At 51.9% G+C, this 14,837-nt stretch overlaps 1 protein-coding gene across 1 annotated transcript; it reads right to left on the bottom strand.

Moving 5' to 3' along the window:
* Positions 1-440: 440 nt before the first annotated feature.
* On the bottom strand, positions 441-14,011 carry KLHDC3 (kelch domain containing 3; the record flags this gene model as incomplete). The annotated part of the gene is made up of 10 exons (XM_079549883.1): positions 441-507; positions 617-695; positions 846-919; positions 4,946-5,054; positions 6,221-6,307; positions 6,595-6,808; positions 7,006-7,077; positions 8,317-8,432; positions 11,823-11,999; positions 13,858-14,011. The coding sequence occupies 10 exons, from the start codon at positions 14,009-14,011 to the stop codon at positions 441-443; spliced, it is 1,149 nt and encodes a 382-aa protein (XP_079406009.1).
* Positions 14,012-14,837: the final 826 nt, after the last annotated feature.

The following is a 14,837-nucleotide window of genomic DNA, read 5'->3' as shown; positions in this document are numbered from 1 at the left end:
GTTGGGTGCAGGGGCTCAGCTCCACCCTGGGCCTGCAAGCAAGTGCTGGGGGCAGCTCAGCACCACTGGGTGCAGGCACAAACGTCATCATGATTACGAGGCAGCTCAGGAATAGTTCCGAGCCTGGGGCTGGCGGCAGGAGTCAATTCAGGCCCTTACTGGCAGGGCACCAGGCCAGTGCGGCTGCAGCTCTTCAGGCGAGGATGGGGGTTCACCGCTGTGCTGCTGGGGCACGCAGATTTCTTCCCCAGGGGCACGCTCTGCCTGCACACCCATGCTGCCCTGAATGCAACAAGGGCCCAAGGAGGCCTGGCTGGGGCAAGACAAACGGAGCTCACATAGGTTCCTTGCTTGAAAGGGCTAAAAATTCATGCAGGCAGTGGAGCAAGAGGTCAGTGTGTGGAGGGGTGAGTACAGGGTGATAGAAGGCTGAGCCAGCATCAGCCCTGCGAGGAGACGATGGGGCGGCTGATGGTGCTGTTCGTTGTCATGGCCGAGAGCTCCCATCTGTAACACAACAACAGGGCACGATTAGAAGAAGCATGAGTGCAGCCACCAGGGCTGGAGTGCCCCAGGGAGCACGCATAGGTGAACTCCAATGCAAGGCCTACAGTACCTGATGTCGTGGGGAAGGCAGGACTGGTCCAGGCTGTACTGGATCACTGCTAGCTTACACAACGTCTTTAGGCTAGGGCCTGTGGATAGAGGGCGATTAGCCACAGCAGTCCTCATCTGGGCACTATGGGGGATCAGGGCATCAGGCAATCAACGCCACAGGAAACGGTGCTTCTCAACGAGGCACCTGGTGGCAAAAGGCACACACTGTGCAGGGAGCACTCACGTACTGAAGTCGAGGATGTAGAGATCTGAGTGATCCATCAGGTCGAATTCATCGCCCATGCCCTCCTCCGGAGATGGGCTGCAGAAGCCAAACAAAGCTCATCAAGCAGTGCCAAAACACTTGCGTAGCAATTGCAGTTCTTTAGGCTCCCCAAGGGCTGAGCAAGTCCAGGACTGAACTCAGCCTGCCTGGAACCCTCCGAGGGGTTCTTAAGAGCAGGCTGGAGATGGGATGCTACAGCTGCTCCTGAATGCAAGTGCGCTGGTGCAGCTCCGTGCAACAAACCAGACCCCTGGGCTGCCCCACAGACAATGGGCTGGCATGCCCTGGAGAGCCCAGTGCAGAGTTCACAGCGATGCTGTTTCATGTGAGTCTGCCCCAGAATGTGTTAGAAAACAAACAGATCAAGGAGCCTGGGCAGGCAAAGGCCACCCCAAATGCAATGCAGTGCAGCAAGATACAGTCCACACCATGCCTTTTCAAAGACCTTAGGCCAGCTTCAATGCACAGCCAAGCAAAGGCACCCAATGGGAAATACGAGGTCAGCCAGCTCACCTAGGGCAATCCAGACACTGCTCAGAGGCACAATGCACAGTCCAAAGAGCAGTGCTGGCAGCCCCAATGAGGTAGGCAAGATCAAGCTGGACACCCATGTCAGCTTTCTGGGAGGCTCTCTCTAGTTGTACTGCAAGACCACAGGGCATGGGAGCCACAATCTATCTCCAGGGATGCTCTGCTCTTGCTGTCTACCTCAATTCTCGCTTCCCAAGATAGCACAGAACATCTGCAGACTGCAACACAGTGTGCTGCTTGTGAGTCATGCCACGGACTCTCCTGCCTATAAACTCTCCAGAGCACTGATGCTGCTGGGGACACAGCAAGCATGCAGCATACCAAACCACCTCAGCACTGCTGGAGTGTGATAAGCCAAGCAGCTTTCTTTGAGCGCATTATGGAAGATGCTTTGTTGCAGTTTTCTACAGAAGAGTGAAGGTAGCAGCTCAGAATGAACAACTGAAGCAGCCACTGAGGTCTCCTCTTGGCTCGGCAGCAGCTCTTTTCCTTTTTTTCTGCAAAAGCCATATGTACTTGTTGCATTAGCACAAGTTCTCCTATTTTATTAGCATGTGTTCCACTGCCCCAGCCTGCAGCTGGACTACCTTTGGGCTCCCTGCAGTTCAGGCTAAAGCTGTGTGCCAAGAACAACAGCACAAAGTTTGAATCAGATTCTGCACAGCCACAGAGTTCATCGCTCCAGTTCTCACACAGGAAACATCTACTGCAGTGATTTCAGCACGGCCATTGAGATGTATGAGAAAGGTAGAGATGGCAGCTAGGAGACACCTGCACAGCAGTGCAGGCACAGACATCTCTCAGTCTGACTGCAGGAATTACTGCTGGCTCCATGCACAGCTGCTTGGCTGTGTCAAAATGGGGGCAGCAGTTTCAAGAGACTGCAGCTGAGCCATCCCACCATGCCATGCTCCCATCTGATGTCAGTCCTGAGGTACCAGCGGGAAGCTGTGATTTCAGGTATGGCCAGGGAACAACAGGCAGCCTCAGTTGAAGCTCTCTGCCTTTGTGGTCTTGACGGAGCAGCCAAAGTCACTTGAGAGATGGCTCACTGAGTCCCCCAGCACAGACAGACCAGCCTGTGCTGGAGCATTAGTGCTTTGCCCAAGCACTGATGGCTGTTTGGAGATCTTGCAAGAAAGGAAAGGTGTTCTGAGTCATTCTTTGGCTTGCCACAAGGCAATTCAGTACATTCTTACTGCTTAGCTGGAACCTCATGCAGTGATTCTCACTGCAGCGTTGCTTGCTGTCCACCTATTACCCACCAAGCTTCACATCGGACAGGAGGTAAGGCAGCACCTGTGTCCCCACTCCTCAGCACCCCCACAGAAATACGAGGCACAGCTTGCTGCTGGCAGAGAAGACCTGCTGCTGATAAGTCCCAGCTGCCTGGATACAAGAACACCCCAATCTAATCTCACATCCACGTCACAGGAAGACCTAGGGCATCTCTTATCTTCCAAAGAGAAGCCAGCAGGCAGCGCAGTGCGCTCGTGGCTTTATCGCCCAACTGCAAGCAGCTGGGGAAAGCCTGGAGTTCAAGACCAGGAGTGCTGCAGCTCCCAGTACACAGGGAACCAGCCAGAACCCAGCAAAACTGTTTGCTCTCCCTCACCAAGCCAGGCTTTTCTAAGCTAGGTCAGGATAGAGCAGCTCCAAGCCAAACCTGGATCAGCACCCATACAGCTGAACTCTGACTTATGGTACTCCATCTCCTCTTCATTCTCCCTTTGTAGATGGTGTCTGTGAAGTGCTGGTGACTTTGGGAGGAGACCAAGCCTGGGACACAGCTAGCAGAAGCATTGAGCTTAGTGCCACATGGCTTCCCTGTCACCGAAATGGGACACAAACAACAGGATTGCTGCTGGCCTTAATGAAAACCCACAGATAGGCAACAGGACGGAGCACTGGGCAGGACTGCAAAACAAAAAGAAGCGCATGGATGATGCGGCAGCAGGCACCTGCAGAAGAACTCCTGAACAGCCTCTGGTGCAGTGAATCCCTGTCAGGAAGGACAGGACACAAAGGGGTTTGCCTGGCCGTGCCTGACACCGTTGCCTGGCTGATCCTGCAAGGCGCCGCTGAATCCCCCACATCCGTATGTTCCCCTCCCCTTCCCCAGCAGGGGAGCACAGGTCAGCAGGCAGACCGCAGGGAGTTCTCCATTTACAATGACTTCCTGGAAAACTTCTTATCTTGCCAGCCGGCTCCAGAACACACCTGATAACCATTACAGGAAGCCAGCACAGCCCCCACCCCAGCCTGCAGGGCTGTCCCTCCATCCAGGCAGGCTACATTCTTGGCCACCAGCAGCTTTTCCTACCCCAGCCTGGTGTGGATGAGCCTTGCAGAAAGAACAAGGCAAACACTGAAGTTGGTCAGTGGAAAAGACAAGCTGCTGCCAGTCTGTCTGGCAGATGTGGACTGGCCTCTGAAAAACTGGTGTCAAATTTAATGTGGTTTGCTAGTGTTAGTTAGGACAGCTGAGTTTTAACACCCAGGTTCATCTGCTGCACTATCTACCAAAGACTGCAACAACTGAGGGCATCCAGAGCTGCCATCGAGCCTTCTGCTACACAGAGCAGCACCCAGTATCTGTGGGGAGCCTGGATAAACTCAGCACCTCCCAGCACCTCACCGTGCACTGCAGGCTCCTTCGTACCCACACAGGCATCCTACCTCTATGCCTTCTCCCACTGCCAAGCTCTTCTGCAGCTGAAGGCCCTTTGCTTCATCAGACATTGGTACATCAGCCTGTCAGCTGCCCTGTCTTGTCCTCTGCCCCAGCCTCTCCCCAAAAAGCCACTACCGGCGTCCCAGAGAAAGTCTCTAATCTTTCCAAACCATCTGGAGGGCTGAAAGCATTTCAGATGTCTGTGAAAGGTAAATGCTGGCAAACAGGCCTGTGCTCCAGAGCTGCAATCTGTCATTTCAGACAGCGCAGAGCATGTCCTGGTGATGGGCTACTTCCTTCCTTTTAGCAGCTGCTAAGGCTCTTGGCCACATCCAGCTGCCCTCCATCCTGACAGTACCAACTCCAGTGTTTGACAGCTAAATCCTTAACACTGGATCCCTTCTATGAATGGAAATTTTGCTAAGGAACACTGGTACACAGAAGGGAATGCTACTTTGCGTGAATGGCTCAAACAGCTCCCGGCTGAGCTGACATCTCTCTGCAGCTCAGCAGATACCAGTCCTGCCAATGAAGGAGAAATTCTGATGGGAGAAGCAGGGCAGCATGTAATGGAGAATAAATCAGTCTGAAGCCTGCTTCAGCACAGCAGACCAGGCTACTTGTCTTGCTTGGAGAATAAGACTTGTCATCAGGTGCTTCACAAGTTAACACAACTTCAGTTTCCCCTTTGCTTTTTCCAGAGGAGCTATGATGTGTGTAATTTGTCACACTTGATGTTAGATGGACAGTTGCCATGTGGCTACAAAGTGAAGCTCACTACAACATGGAAGGAAATTGTGCTGAAGGGAATGGCAAACCCTTCCTCAAAGCCACACCATTGGCCCCCTACAACTCACCTGGTGCCTCCAAAGAGGATGATTTTGTCCCCTACTCTGCAGCAGCACTGCCGGCGTCGAGGACATGGGCCTTTCCCCTTGGGCTCAATCTTCCTCCATGAAAGGGAAACTAAGGTAAAGGGATAGGGGTGAGAGAATGCACCAGCTCGTCACAAAGCCCTGACCAAGACCTAGGTATAAGCAGGTTATGGAATTAAACCACAGAAGCAAATAAATGAATAAAACAGAGGCCCCACAGATACCAGTCAGCCAACACGCACCCTCCCCGTCCACCTCTTCTTTGCTGGAGGCAGAACAATGCACTCCCATCGGGTTGTTGATGGAGGCTCACTCTGATGCCAGGCACGGCCCTCAGAGCTCTGGACAGGAGTTGCAGGTTCTCCCTGCAGCCACTGTGACAAAACCAGGCCTTTCAGCTACAAAGCTCGAGCCCAGGGGCTGTGGAAAGCATCACAGGGAGCTGTGCAGGCAGGAGCGGTCAGCTCCCCTTCCCCAGCGTGGGCCTGATCTGGAGTGGAAGCCCAGGAACCAGCTCCATCTGTTGGCAGCCACGGAGAACGCAGAGCATCCTCGAGCTGGGGCAGCTGGCTGCGGGAGAACGGAGACTGAAGCAGGCAGAGAGCAGAGCCTTTTCCCCTGCTGCTCCCTATGGCAACGACGCTGGGGGTGATTAATCACAAACGTAAAGCACCAAAGTTTTCAGCAGCTCTCACACTAGATCACAGGTCAGCTGGGGAACAGCAAGCTGGCTGCTCTCCCATAACCACGTACAATTCTTATAAGGCTTCACTGTGCAAAGTGATTAGCAATCAAATCACGTCTCGTGGATTGCCAAAAGTGTTTGAGTACAGAGGACTCCAAAACATCTTACAGCTGACCGACAGTTGGGGTACCAGATCAAGAACCACCAAGCTGACACAGTACCAAGAGAGCATGCTGTGGTGATGCTGCAGGTTAAGCTGACTCTTTTCCCCAGTCTGGGCTCTACTAACCCCATACCTTTTATTCTGCCATCAGTTCTGTGTGTTAAAGAACAGACCAAAGTTTTTTCCAAGCACCTTCCAAATAAGCACCTTTCAGCAACATTTCCTTTTTCTAATGAGAGCTGGAGATGGTTTGAGGAGGTGCAGGGGCACCGAGCACAGCACGTTTCTGTCTATGTGGTCATGGCAGCCATTTCCCCCAAGCAAGCCCTTGGACTGTACGTTCATCTGAGCACTCACACACCTGAGAGCCTCGAGCACCATCAGTGCAACAAGTTAGAAGCATAAATACCTGGATTGAATTTCCAGAGGTCGTGGAAGTGTCTGTTCAGGCGCGCGTTGTAGCCACCAAATACATAGAGCTCCCCATTGTAGCTGACTGTGGGGAGTAAACAGCCATCAGCGTGCCACCCAGGGCAGAGCCCAGCAGGCCCCTGTCCCAACACCAAACACAAAGCAAAGCAATGCTCGCTGCCCACTTTAGCTTATATCACTTTCACACGCAGGGCTGCACGCGAGGCTTTGCTATGGGCCGCAGCTCTCCACAGAAGCCAGGCTCTGAGCACCCCTCACCCTCCCACACTTCCACCCAGCGGAGTAGACACCCTTGTGCTATGGATGGGAACTCCTTTCCACGTTCTCCTCTCCCAGCAGCCCCACACTCACATGCTGAATGGCTCCGGCGACCTTCAGGGAGCACTGGAGTGGGAGGGGAGTCCAGCCAGGAGTTTGTTTCTGTATCAAACACTTTAATGCGGTTACAGTAGATCTCGTTGTTGGAGTGAAATGGCCCAAAACGATCAGCTCTGCCCCCAAATACATACATCTTTGTTCCAATGATGGTAGCTGAATGGAAGTCTCTCCAGCGAGCTGGTGTACCCTGCAGGGACAGGTTAAAACAGCAAGAGAAACAGTGCAAGTTACCCAGGGAGGTGATACCTCTTGACAGGGATATGCCTTCTCCTGCAGATCCCAGCCACACCAAAAAGGAGCTGGGAGACAAGCATGGGCATCTACCCCAGAGAACAGCCCAACTGAGACTTTCTCCACAAACCAGAATGAAAACCAGACACTGACCTTGGCAGAGATTAAGGTCCACATCATGTTTGTGGTGTCCAATTTATGGATGTCGTTTGAAAAGCAGTCAGCCTGGAAGACAGCAGCGCAGCCTGGTTACCAAAGCACTGAGAGGCCTGCTGACACCAGACCAAGGCAGCTACCCTAGAGGCTCACACCACTCCCTTGGACCCAGCACTTCCCAGCAGACACGGTGCTTGCTCCAAAACATCCAAACAAGCAGCACGTGCACTTAACAAGCAGGAGGTAAAGCTCACCCCTCCTTACAGCTGTTTCTTCTCTCCTGCAACCTTCCCATTTATTCAGAGCTTGGCTCCTACCACCAAGACCTGCACACAGCAGAATTTTACCTCCACTCCATGCTGCAACAGAAGAAGGTGGAGAAACTTCCTCTGCTAAGGCCATGCAATGAGAGGTAGGAGCTAGGATTACTTTAAGGAAACTCAACACACAAGAGTAAATACAGGTGAGGATCCCACTAATCTGCAGCTTGCAGCTGAGTAGAGCTTGTACTCACACAAATAGAACAGACTTCTGCTCCTCCAGACAAGGGAGATGGCAGCAAAACCAAGAAGGCAGGCTTGTTTGGCCTTGGTTAAAAACAACCCATGCTTGTAGAGCTGCAATCAAGATCATGGGCTTAACGTGCCAGAGAACTCAGAAAGCCAGGGGAAGAACCAAGGCACTGCCATCACAGCCCCAGCTTTCATCCAAACAACGTGGCACAACTTTCCTCAAGTCTGGTGATAGCCTCAAGTGATATTTACTCTTCTAAGTTCAGAGCATAAGGATTTACTTAAAGGGGTGTTAAGCACACTGGCAGTGCAGGATGATCTCCGTCCTCCTTACAGGAAGGACAGGTGCTTGCTGGAGAGGCTCAGCAAGGCATGAGAAGAGGTACAGAGTGCAGGGAGCATGCACCACACTGGGACAAAACAGCAGCACTACAGAATCGGAAGCAGTGCATTTCTTGAGCGTTTCTTAGCTAAATTCAAATACATTTGTTATAATTGCTATTTATTTATCTAAAGTTGTTGGAGAAATGCGCCGTAAAATAGAACATTTCTATTTTAACTCCGTATGCTTTGGGAAAGCAAACAAAAAATCTGCCCCTTTCACAGACCTACCAACCACCTCCTCTGAAAAATCATGGCACTCATTATCCAGGTTAGGCTCATAACTTTGTCGAGTTATAAAATGAAGGCAACTGCGAATACAAATATGCCCACGTCCCCCTGCCTCTGCTAACGCCCTGGGTAGGAATACCCTCTTTCCCAGGGGATTGCCAAATAAGTGTTTGAGATTACTCACCAGCTGTTCATAGCCTCCAAAGATAAACATGCTCTTTGCCAGGACGCAAGCTGAGTGCCCGTCTCTTGCTCCTGGGACCATTCCAGACACCTTTGGCGTGAACCACTTGTGCGTGTCTGAAATAAAACAGGAGGCAATGCTAAGAAGGTACAGTAGATGTCGGGATGGGAGAGCTCTCCACAGCCATTCCTCATTGCTAGGCAGAAATCCTTATTTCACACACAGCACCTGCTTCTTCAGCAAGCTTCTCCAAGCGAGGCTGCCTGCCTACCTGAGCTTCCACAGAGGGCACAGCAACAGAGGCCCTCAGCTCTGGGGCACAGCCAACGTCCAGCGTGACAAACAGCTCAAGTTCTACATGTGATTAGTACGGCACTGCTTGAGCAATGTTATTTCTATTGACTCACAAGTAGGCTTTGCAAGAGGCGCAAGAGACTGGAAGCTGGCAAGGACTGTAGCAATTCTCAAGAAAGGCAAGAAATAAGCCCTTGGTAATTACAGGGCTGTCAACATCACTTTGGTGCTGGTAAAACTCTGGAGATTATGCTGAGAGTTACTGAAAAACACCTGAAGGACAACGTGGTCATTGGTTCGCAGCCAATGTCGGTTCATGAGAGGAACGTTCTGTTTAACAAATTCAATCTCCTTTCATGGCAAGGTTACCCACCGAGTTGTCCAAAGGAAGCCTTCTGATGTAATGCCCGGCACAGAGCTCGACAAAAACAATGCAGTGGGTGAGCAGTTGGCTGGCAGATCAGGTTATAGGGTTATAGCGAACGGTTACATCAGGCTGCATCCAGTCACCAGCAGGGCTCCTCAGGGCTTCATTTTAGGGCCGGATCTCTTTAACATCTTCATAAATGACTTGAAAGTAGGACTAGTATGTGTTTTGAGCAAGTTTGCTGATGATGCTAAATAAGGAGGAGCTACTGACTCTGCTGAGGGCACAGAGGCCTCACAGAGAGATCTAGATAAATTAGAGAGCTGGGCAATCACCAACCACATGACAAGAGACGGATTCTGCACCTGGGAAGGGGCAACCCTGGCTGTACAAACAGGCTTGCGGTGAGACACTGGGAGCAGCCCTGCTGAGAGGGATCTGGGAGTCTTGGTTGGCAGCAAGTTGACCACGAGCCAGCAGTGTGCCCAGGCAGCCAGGAGGGCCAGCCCCAAATCCCTCTCCGCAGGGCTATTCTCAATTAGTTCATCTCCCAGTCTGTACTCATATCTAGGACTGCCCCAACCCAAGGGCAACACCTTGCACTTGGTCTTATTGAACCTCATTCGGTTCTCATGGGCCCACTTTTCAAAGCCTGTTCATGTCCCTCTGGATGGCATCCCTTCCTTCTGTTGTATTGAGTGCATCACTCTGCTAAGTGTTACCAGGAAGCTTGCTGAGGATACACTCAATCCCACAGTCTCAGTCATTGATAAAAATGTTGAAGAGAATTGGTACCAAGACAGATCCCTGGGGGACACTGCTTGTGATTGGCCTCCACCTAAATGTAGAGCTGCTGATCACAACCCTATGGCTACAAACGTCCAGCCAATTCTTTATACACTGAACAGTCCAGCCTTCAGCTCCACCTGGATCCACCATATTCTATGATTCTACAGTTTATCAACTTTGCCTCTACAGTTTCAACTACAGTGAATAAATCACGCTAAATGGCCCAAGTGACCTCACAGCTTGGAGATGCTAACTAATTAATTGAAGAAAACTAGCACTCAAAAACCCAGCCAGAAGTGACTGACCCACAAGGTTATTGTGCCAACAGAGCTGCAGGGCACATCTTCACCTCTGCAGCTCTCCCTGTCTTATCTGCTCCTCTTGCCACATCTGCACCCCCTCACCCAGGGGAGATTTCCCTGCCCTCCACCCTTCACAGTCCCCTCACCACCGCTCCCCACACACCTACACAAGCTGGATTCAGCCCTCAGCCCACACGTCCCAAGAACTGAGTTAGAGAAGGACTTGAAATCCAGCCAGAGCTGTTCTCCATGCAGGGCAACGTGGAGCTGTGCCAGCAACTCCCTGCCAAGCACAAACAGGCACCTGTCCCATGAGCCCACAGACAGGCACAGATAAGCCTTGAGGCAGACGGAGATGTCCCCCCACAGCCCCCCTGAAATACTGCAAGCTGCCAAGAGCCGTACTTATTTCAGGAAGTGGTAAAACTGGAGCCAAAGCAACATTCTTCGTGAGGATAACTCCTCTGAACTTGGCCCATGGCCATAGCAGTTCACCTAGGCTCTAGCTGGAACCACACAGAGGGGTTTGCAAGGTCAACAAAATCCTGGGCAGGCAGCTAGCAAGAAAGCTGCAACAGCTATCAAGTTCCCATCCTTCCCAAGAGCTGCTTCCAAGCCCAAGTCACATGGTAGCAGCAAGAGCTTGGCCGGGCATAATGTGTCAAATCAGATGGAAGAGACCTTGCCTCACGGTCAGCTCAGTGCCTTCATCTCCAAATGACAAAACTGCACTCAGCCAGGACTTATCCAGCCTGATGCAACGGATACAATAGAGCTCACACCACAGTCGGAGGAGTGCCAGCCACACTTTCCAGGATTGGCAGAGGACAGGCACTGTGTGCACAGACAGCTGCGTGGGGTTTGGACCAGGACTTAGGGCTGGCCTTTTCAGTTAATTTGCACTTAATGCTAAAGTGCTGGAATTGGCAGGGACACCAGGCAGCTCCCACTGCAAGGCTTCTGCATAGAAGGCAATCTGCTGTGGCTTCCTAGCTGCGTGTATTGGGGGAAGGGGGAAAACCCTGTGCCCAGAGAGCAGCTCCAGGCTTCAAGACTTCTGGCAACAAAGAGAACTCAACGACCGAGCAGCAAGCACTTGTCACTGCAAAACCCAGTTAGTGGTTCGTATTTAAATGAACTTGCCCCAGAATCCAGATGTGCCCCCCTCCTTCCCTGACACTCCTGTCCACCCAGTCCCTGAAACACCTGTGCAGAACAACAGCATAATGAAGAAAACAACTTGAAATCTCAAGGAGTTTATCCTGCGGATTTATCTAATCTGGCTCAAGCCTGCCCTTATTTCTCCATTCTGTCCTCAGCCACTTCAGCACTTGATTCCTCACTCTGCTTCATGCTGTCAGAAAGAACCAGCTCCCTGGAAAGCAACAACAATCCTCGAGAGCCCTTCTTGCTGCAGCCATCAGCCACAGCTAAGGGCTACATCAGAGAGAGCTCTTCAGTTACAGCTGCTATCGCTGAGAGTGCACAAAGCTGACAAAAAGATTGAAAACCATTTGCCTGTCAGAGAATTTCACTAATTTCTATTCAAAGGCTTTCACAGAGAGTCAGGTGTGCAGATGCAACCATGCTGAATCCTCCAGCAGCACCAATTCTTCATCTGCCCTGTTTGCTCTACGCTGCCACTTTGTAGAGACCAGAGGCAGGAGAACAAGCTGGGCAGCGGCACAGCGGGGCAGAGAAAAGGTCTCACCAAGGGCAGCTGTGATGAGGATGAGTAAGGAGGTGGAACTTACTGACATCAAAGGCATAGAGCACGTTGCAGGCGCCCTCGGTGTCGTTGCGGCCTCCCCATATGTAGACGATGTCGTCGATGAGCACTGCTGAGTGCCCATACCTCATGTAGGGCACCTCTCTCACTTGATCACGACTGTTTGTCCACACTGGAGGCAGCTTGATCCAGCGCAGGGACACTGGAAGCATAAGTTAGAGCCTGTGTTAAGCCCACTGTGCAGGCTCGCCCGTCTACCCATCGCGGGCAAGCGAGCATTCATGAAAGCAGAAAGCCTGACGGCTCTGTTTTCCCCCTGCACAATAAGGTGCAGAAACAGTCTAGCAAGCAAGACAGAGCTGTGCCCGACCCCGAATAGTAGGTGGCTAAGAAATATGGAAGCACTGCTTTCCACTGTTTAGGCAAGACTGCAGGAAGCACAGAGGACTGGAGGAATCTGGACAGAAATAGCTTTGGTTCTGCATTACCACATCAAAAGAATTTCTGCTCTTGCTCATCCTGAACCAGGAGGGAAGGTACAACACACAAGTAGACACCCCCCCCACACACACAAACCACCACATACACCCTCCAAAACAGGAAAGAAAAGAAGGGGGAAGGTGATAATGAATGACACTACTTCAGGCTAGTGATGTTTTTGAAGAAGATACTCAAAGCAGAAGGAATGGGCAGCACAGGAATAATGCACTGCAAGGCAAGGTGAGAAGGCATCACTTGGATTTTGGAAGCACAGTCTAAGAAAAACAACACAGTAGCTTTGTAGAAGCAGCAATAATTGTTATTAAAATAATAAGAACACGACAAAAAAAGTAAAACCAAACTTTGGAGCAGACAGCTGTGTCTCTCTTATCCCCATCCACACCTCAGCTCTCCCTGCTGACCTTGAGGTACAAACAGGAGTGTCTTGTGATTACAGGTTCTCCTTCCTGGAGCCTGCAAGTCACGTTCAGTAGTAGGCAGGGCAGCCAACATGCATTACAGGGCGGAACGACAGTGCAGGAGTCACAGCAGGCATTACATGGCCAGCCTTACCAAAGGGAAAGGATCAGGCACCTCGAGAGGCGAGTGTCCACCTCTGACGCAGGAAGGGCAGGGGGAAGTACAGCCAAACTCAAGCTAAACAGGATGTTCCCTACCTAAAACATGGTCTTCCTCTTCATAACATAGAGAGAGACCACTCAAAGCCCAGTTCTTTGGCTTTGGCACTTAAACCCAACAGCACTAACTCAGCAAGGGCTTGGGAAGCCAGCAGCACCTCCCAGGCAGTGGCCACAGCACCATGACTCTTTAATACCTGGGAGTGGTAAACAGGGAAGGCAATACAAGAGCATTCCTTTGGGCAGGGTAGGAATGTGCTCCCCACAAGAGCAGTGCTCTGATGCCATATTCAACTGCCTTGACTGCGAGAGCCCAGTCTCTCTGGCTAGAGGTGAATGTCCAGTCAGGAGTTCCTGAGCTACGTTCCCTTCCACACCACGAGCCGATCACCTCAACAACCCCGCAGAAACATTTTATCCACCCCTGCGCATGCCGCTGCCTTCCCCAAAGCCAGATTTAGAGCAGTGCGTTCTTTGTACCTTGCAGCAAACTAGTCTGCATATTAGGAGAGGTTGCAGAGTGGGCAGCACGCACAGCAACCGGCCCTTGGTTGCCAGCTGGACTCATCCAAGCACCTGTGCAATTTTTCAGCCTAATTATAGGGGAGCACTTTGCGGACCAGCTCAGCAGTCTCTTCAGTTCAAAGAGCACTGAATCAAGGAATGCAGCCTCTCCCAGCCACGGTTTGCCACGTTCACTGGCACGTCACTGCCACAGTTCAAGTCAGCCCTCAGATATGTACTAGGTCCTCTACAAGATGGACTCTGGCTGCTTTGCGAACACTGCAAACCCATGTGATACCAACCAGCTGGCTGCTTCCAGAATGGAAAACCTCCACCGAGCCACAGTCAGACAGCACAGAACAGAGCGGAATGCATTAAGCGACGGCGTGCAGGAGAGCCGATAACTGAGTGCAGCGCTCCTTCCCGCCCCGCGTTTACCTGCATTAAAAACGTGCACGTCGATCTGCCGCAGCGTCTCATAGTCTTCTCCGGAGCAATACCCACCGAAGGAGTACACCTTGTGCCCCACGGCCACGGCCGCGTGGTTCACCCTGCGCGGCCCGCCTTCCAGGTGCACCGCCCACCGTAACATCCCTCCTGTGAGCCCGGCGCTCCTCAGGGCTCCCAGCACCACAGCCTCATGCTTCTCAGGCCGTCGGCACGCCTTGCAGACGTCACCTGGCTCTGTAACAAAGGCAACATGCTAAAATAACACCATCCGTCTCGCGGGTCTCCCTGCCTTCCTTGAATGCCAGCTATGAAGGTCACATTGCTGCGCCCTCATCTGCCTTCCAGCTGAAGATGGTCTTGCTCTCTCCTTGGAAAGGAGATGCAGTGCGGGTACTGCAACCCGAGCAAAGTGAGGAGAGCACGTAGAGATGCCCTCCACACAGAAAGCTCGGGGCACTGTGCAGGCAGCACAAGCCAAGAGGTTGTTGTGAAGGCAGCGAGCGCTGCGTGCCAGCCATGCCCCAGTGGTACACACATGATGTACGCGCCAGAACAATTTGTCTGCATGAACGAATGCACACAGCAAGAGCCAACTAGGAAGGTGAAAAGAACAGAGCTGGGGGAAGAGTGTGGTCTTTGGATCAGTTGTGAGAAATGCCAGAGGAGGGGAAAAAAGCAAAAACAAAAAAACAAACAAAAAAAAAAAGAAACACACCACAAGGATGACAACCAATTCAAAAAGCCCCAAAAGAACACCTCCCTTCAAAAGCAACAGAGTCCCCTATAGGAGTGTGCACTGCAACAGCAGCACTCACGCGTGCTGATCACTCAGCATCAGCATAAGCCCCTTCCCCCTACCGTTCGTAGCTCTGCACATCAGGTAGGATGATAACTCACACTGCAAGCAAGTGGCTCGGAGCAGCTCTCGAGGCATTCAGCAGGGCAGATTTCTGCAGAGCTTCACCCAG

Source organism: Tetrao urogallus (genome assembly GCF_951394365.1).
Source record: "Tetrao urogallus genome assembly, chromosome: 2".
Taxonomy (NCBI): Eukaryota; Metazoa; Chordata; class Aves; order Galliformes; family Phasianidae; genus Tetrao; species Tetrao urogallus.
The sequence above is the reverse complement of the archived record's forward strand: the minus strand, read 5'-3'. Positions and strand labels throughout refer to the sequence as shown.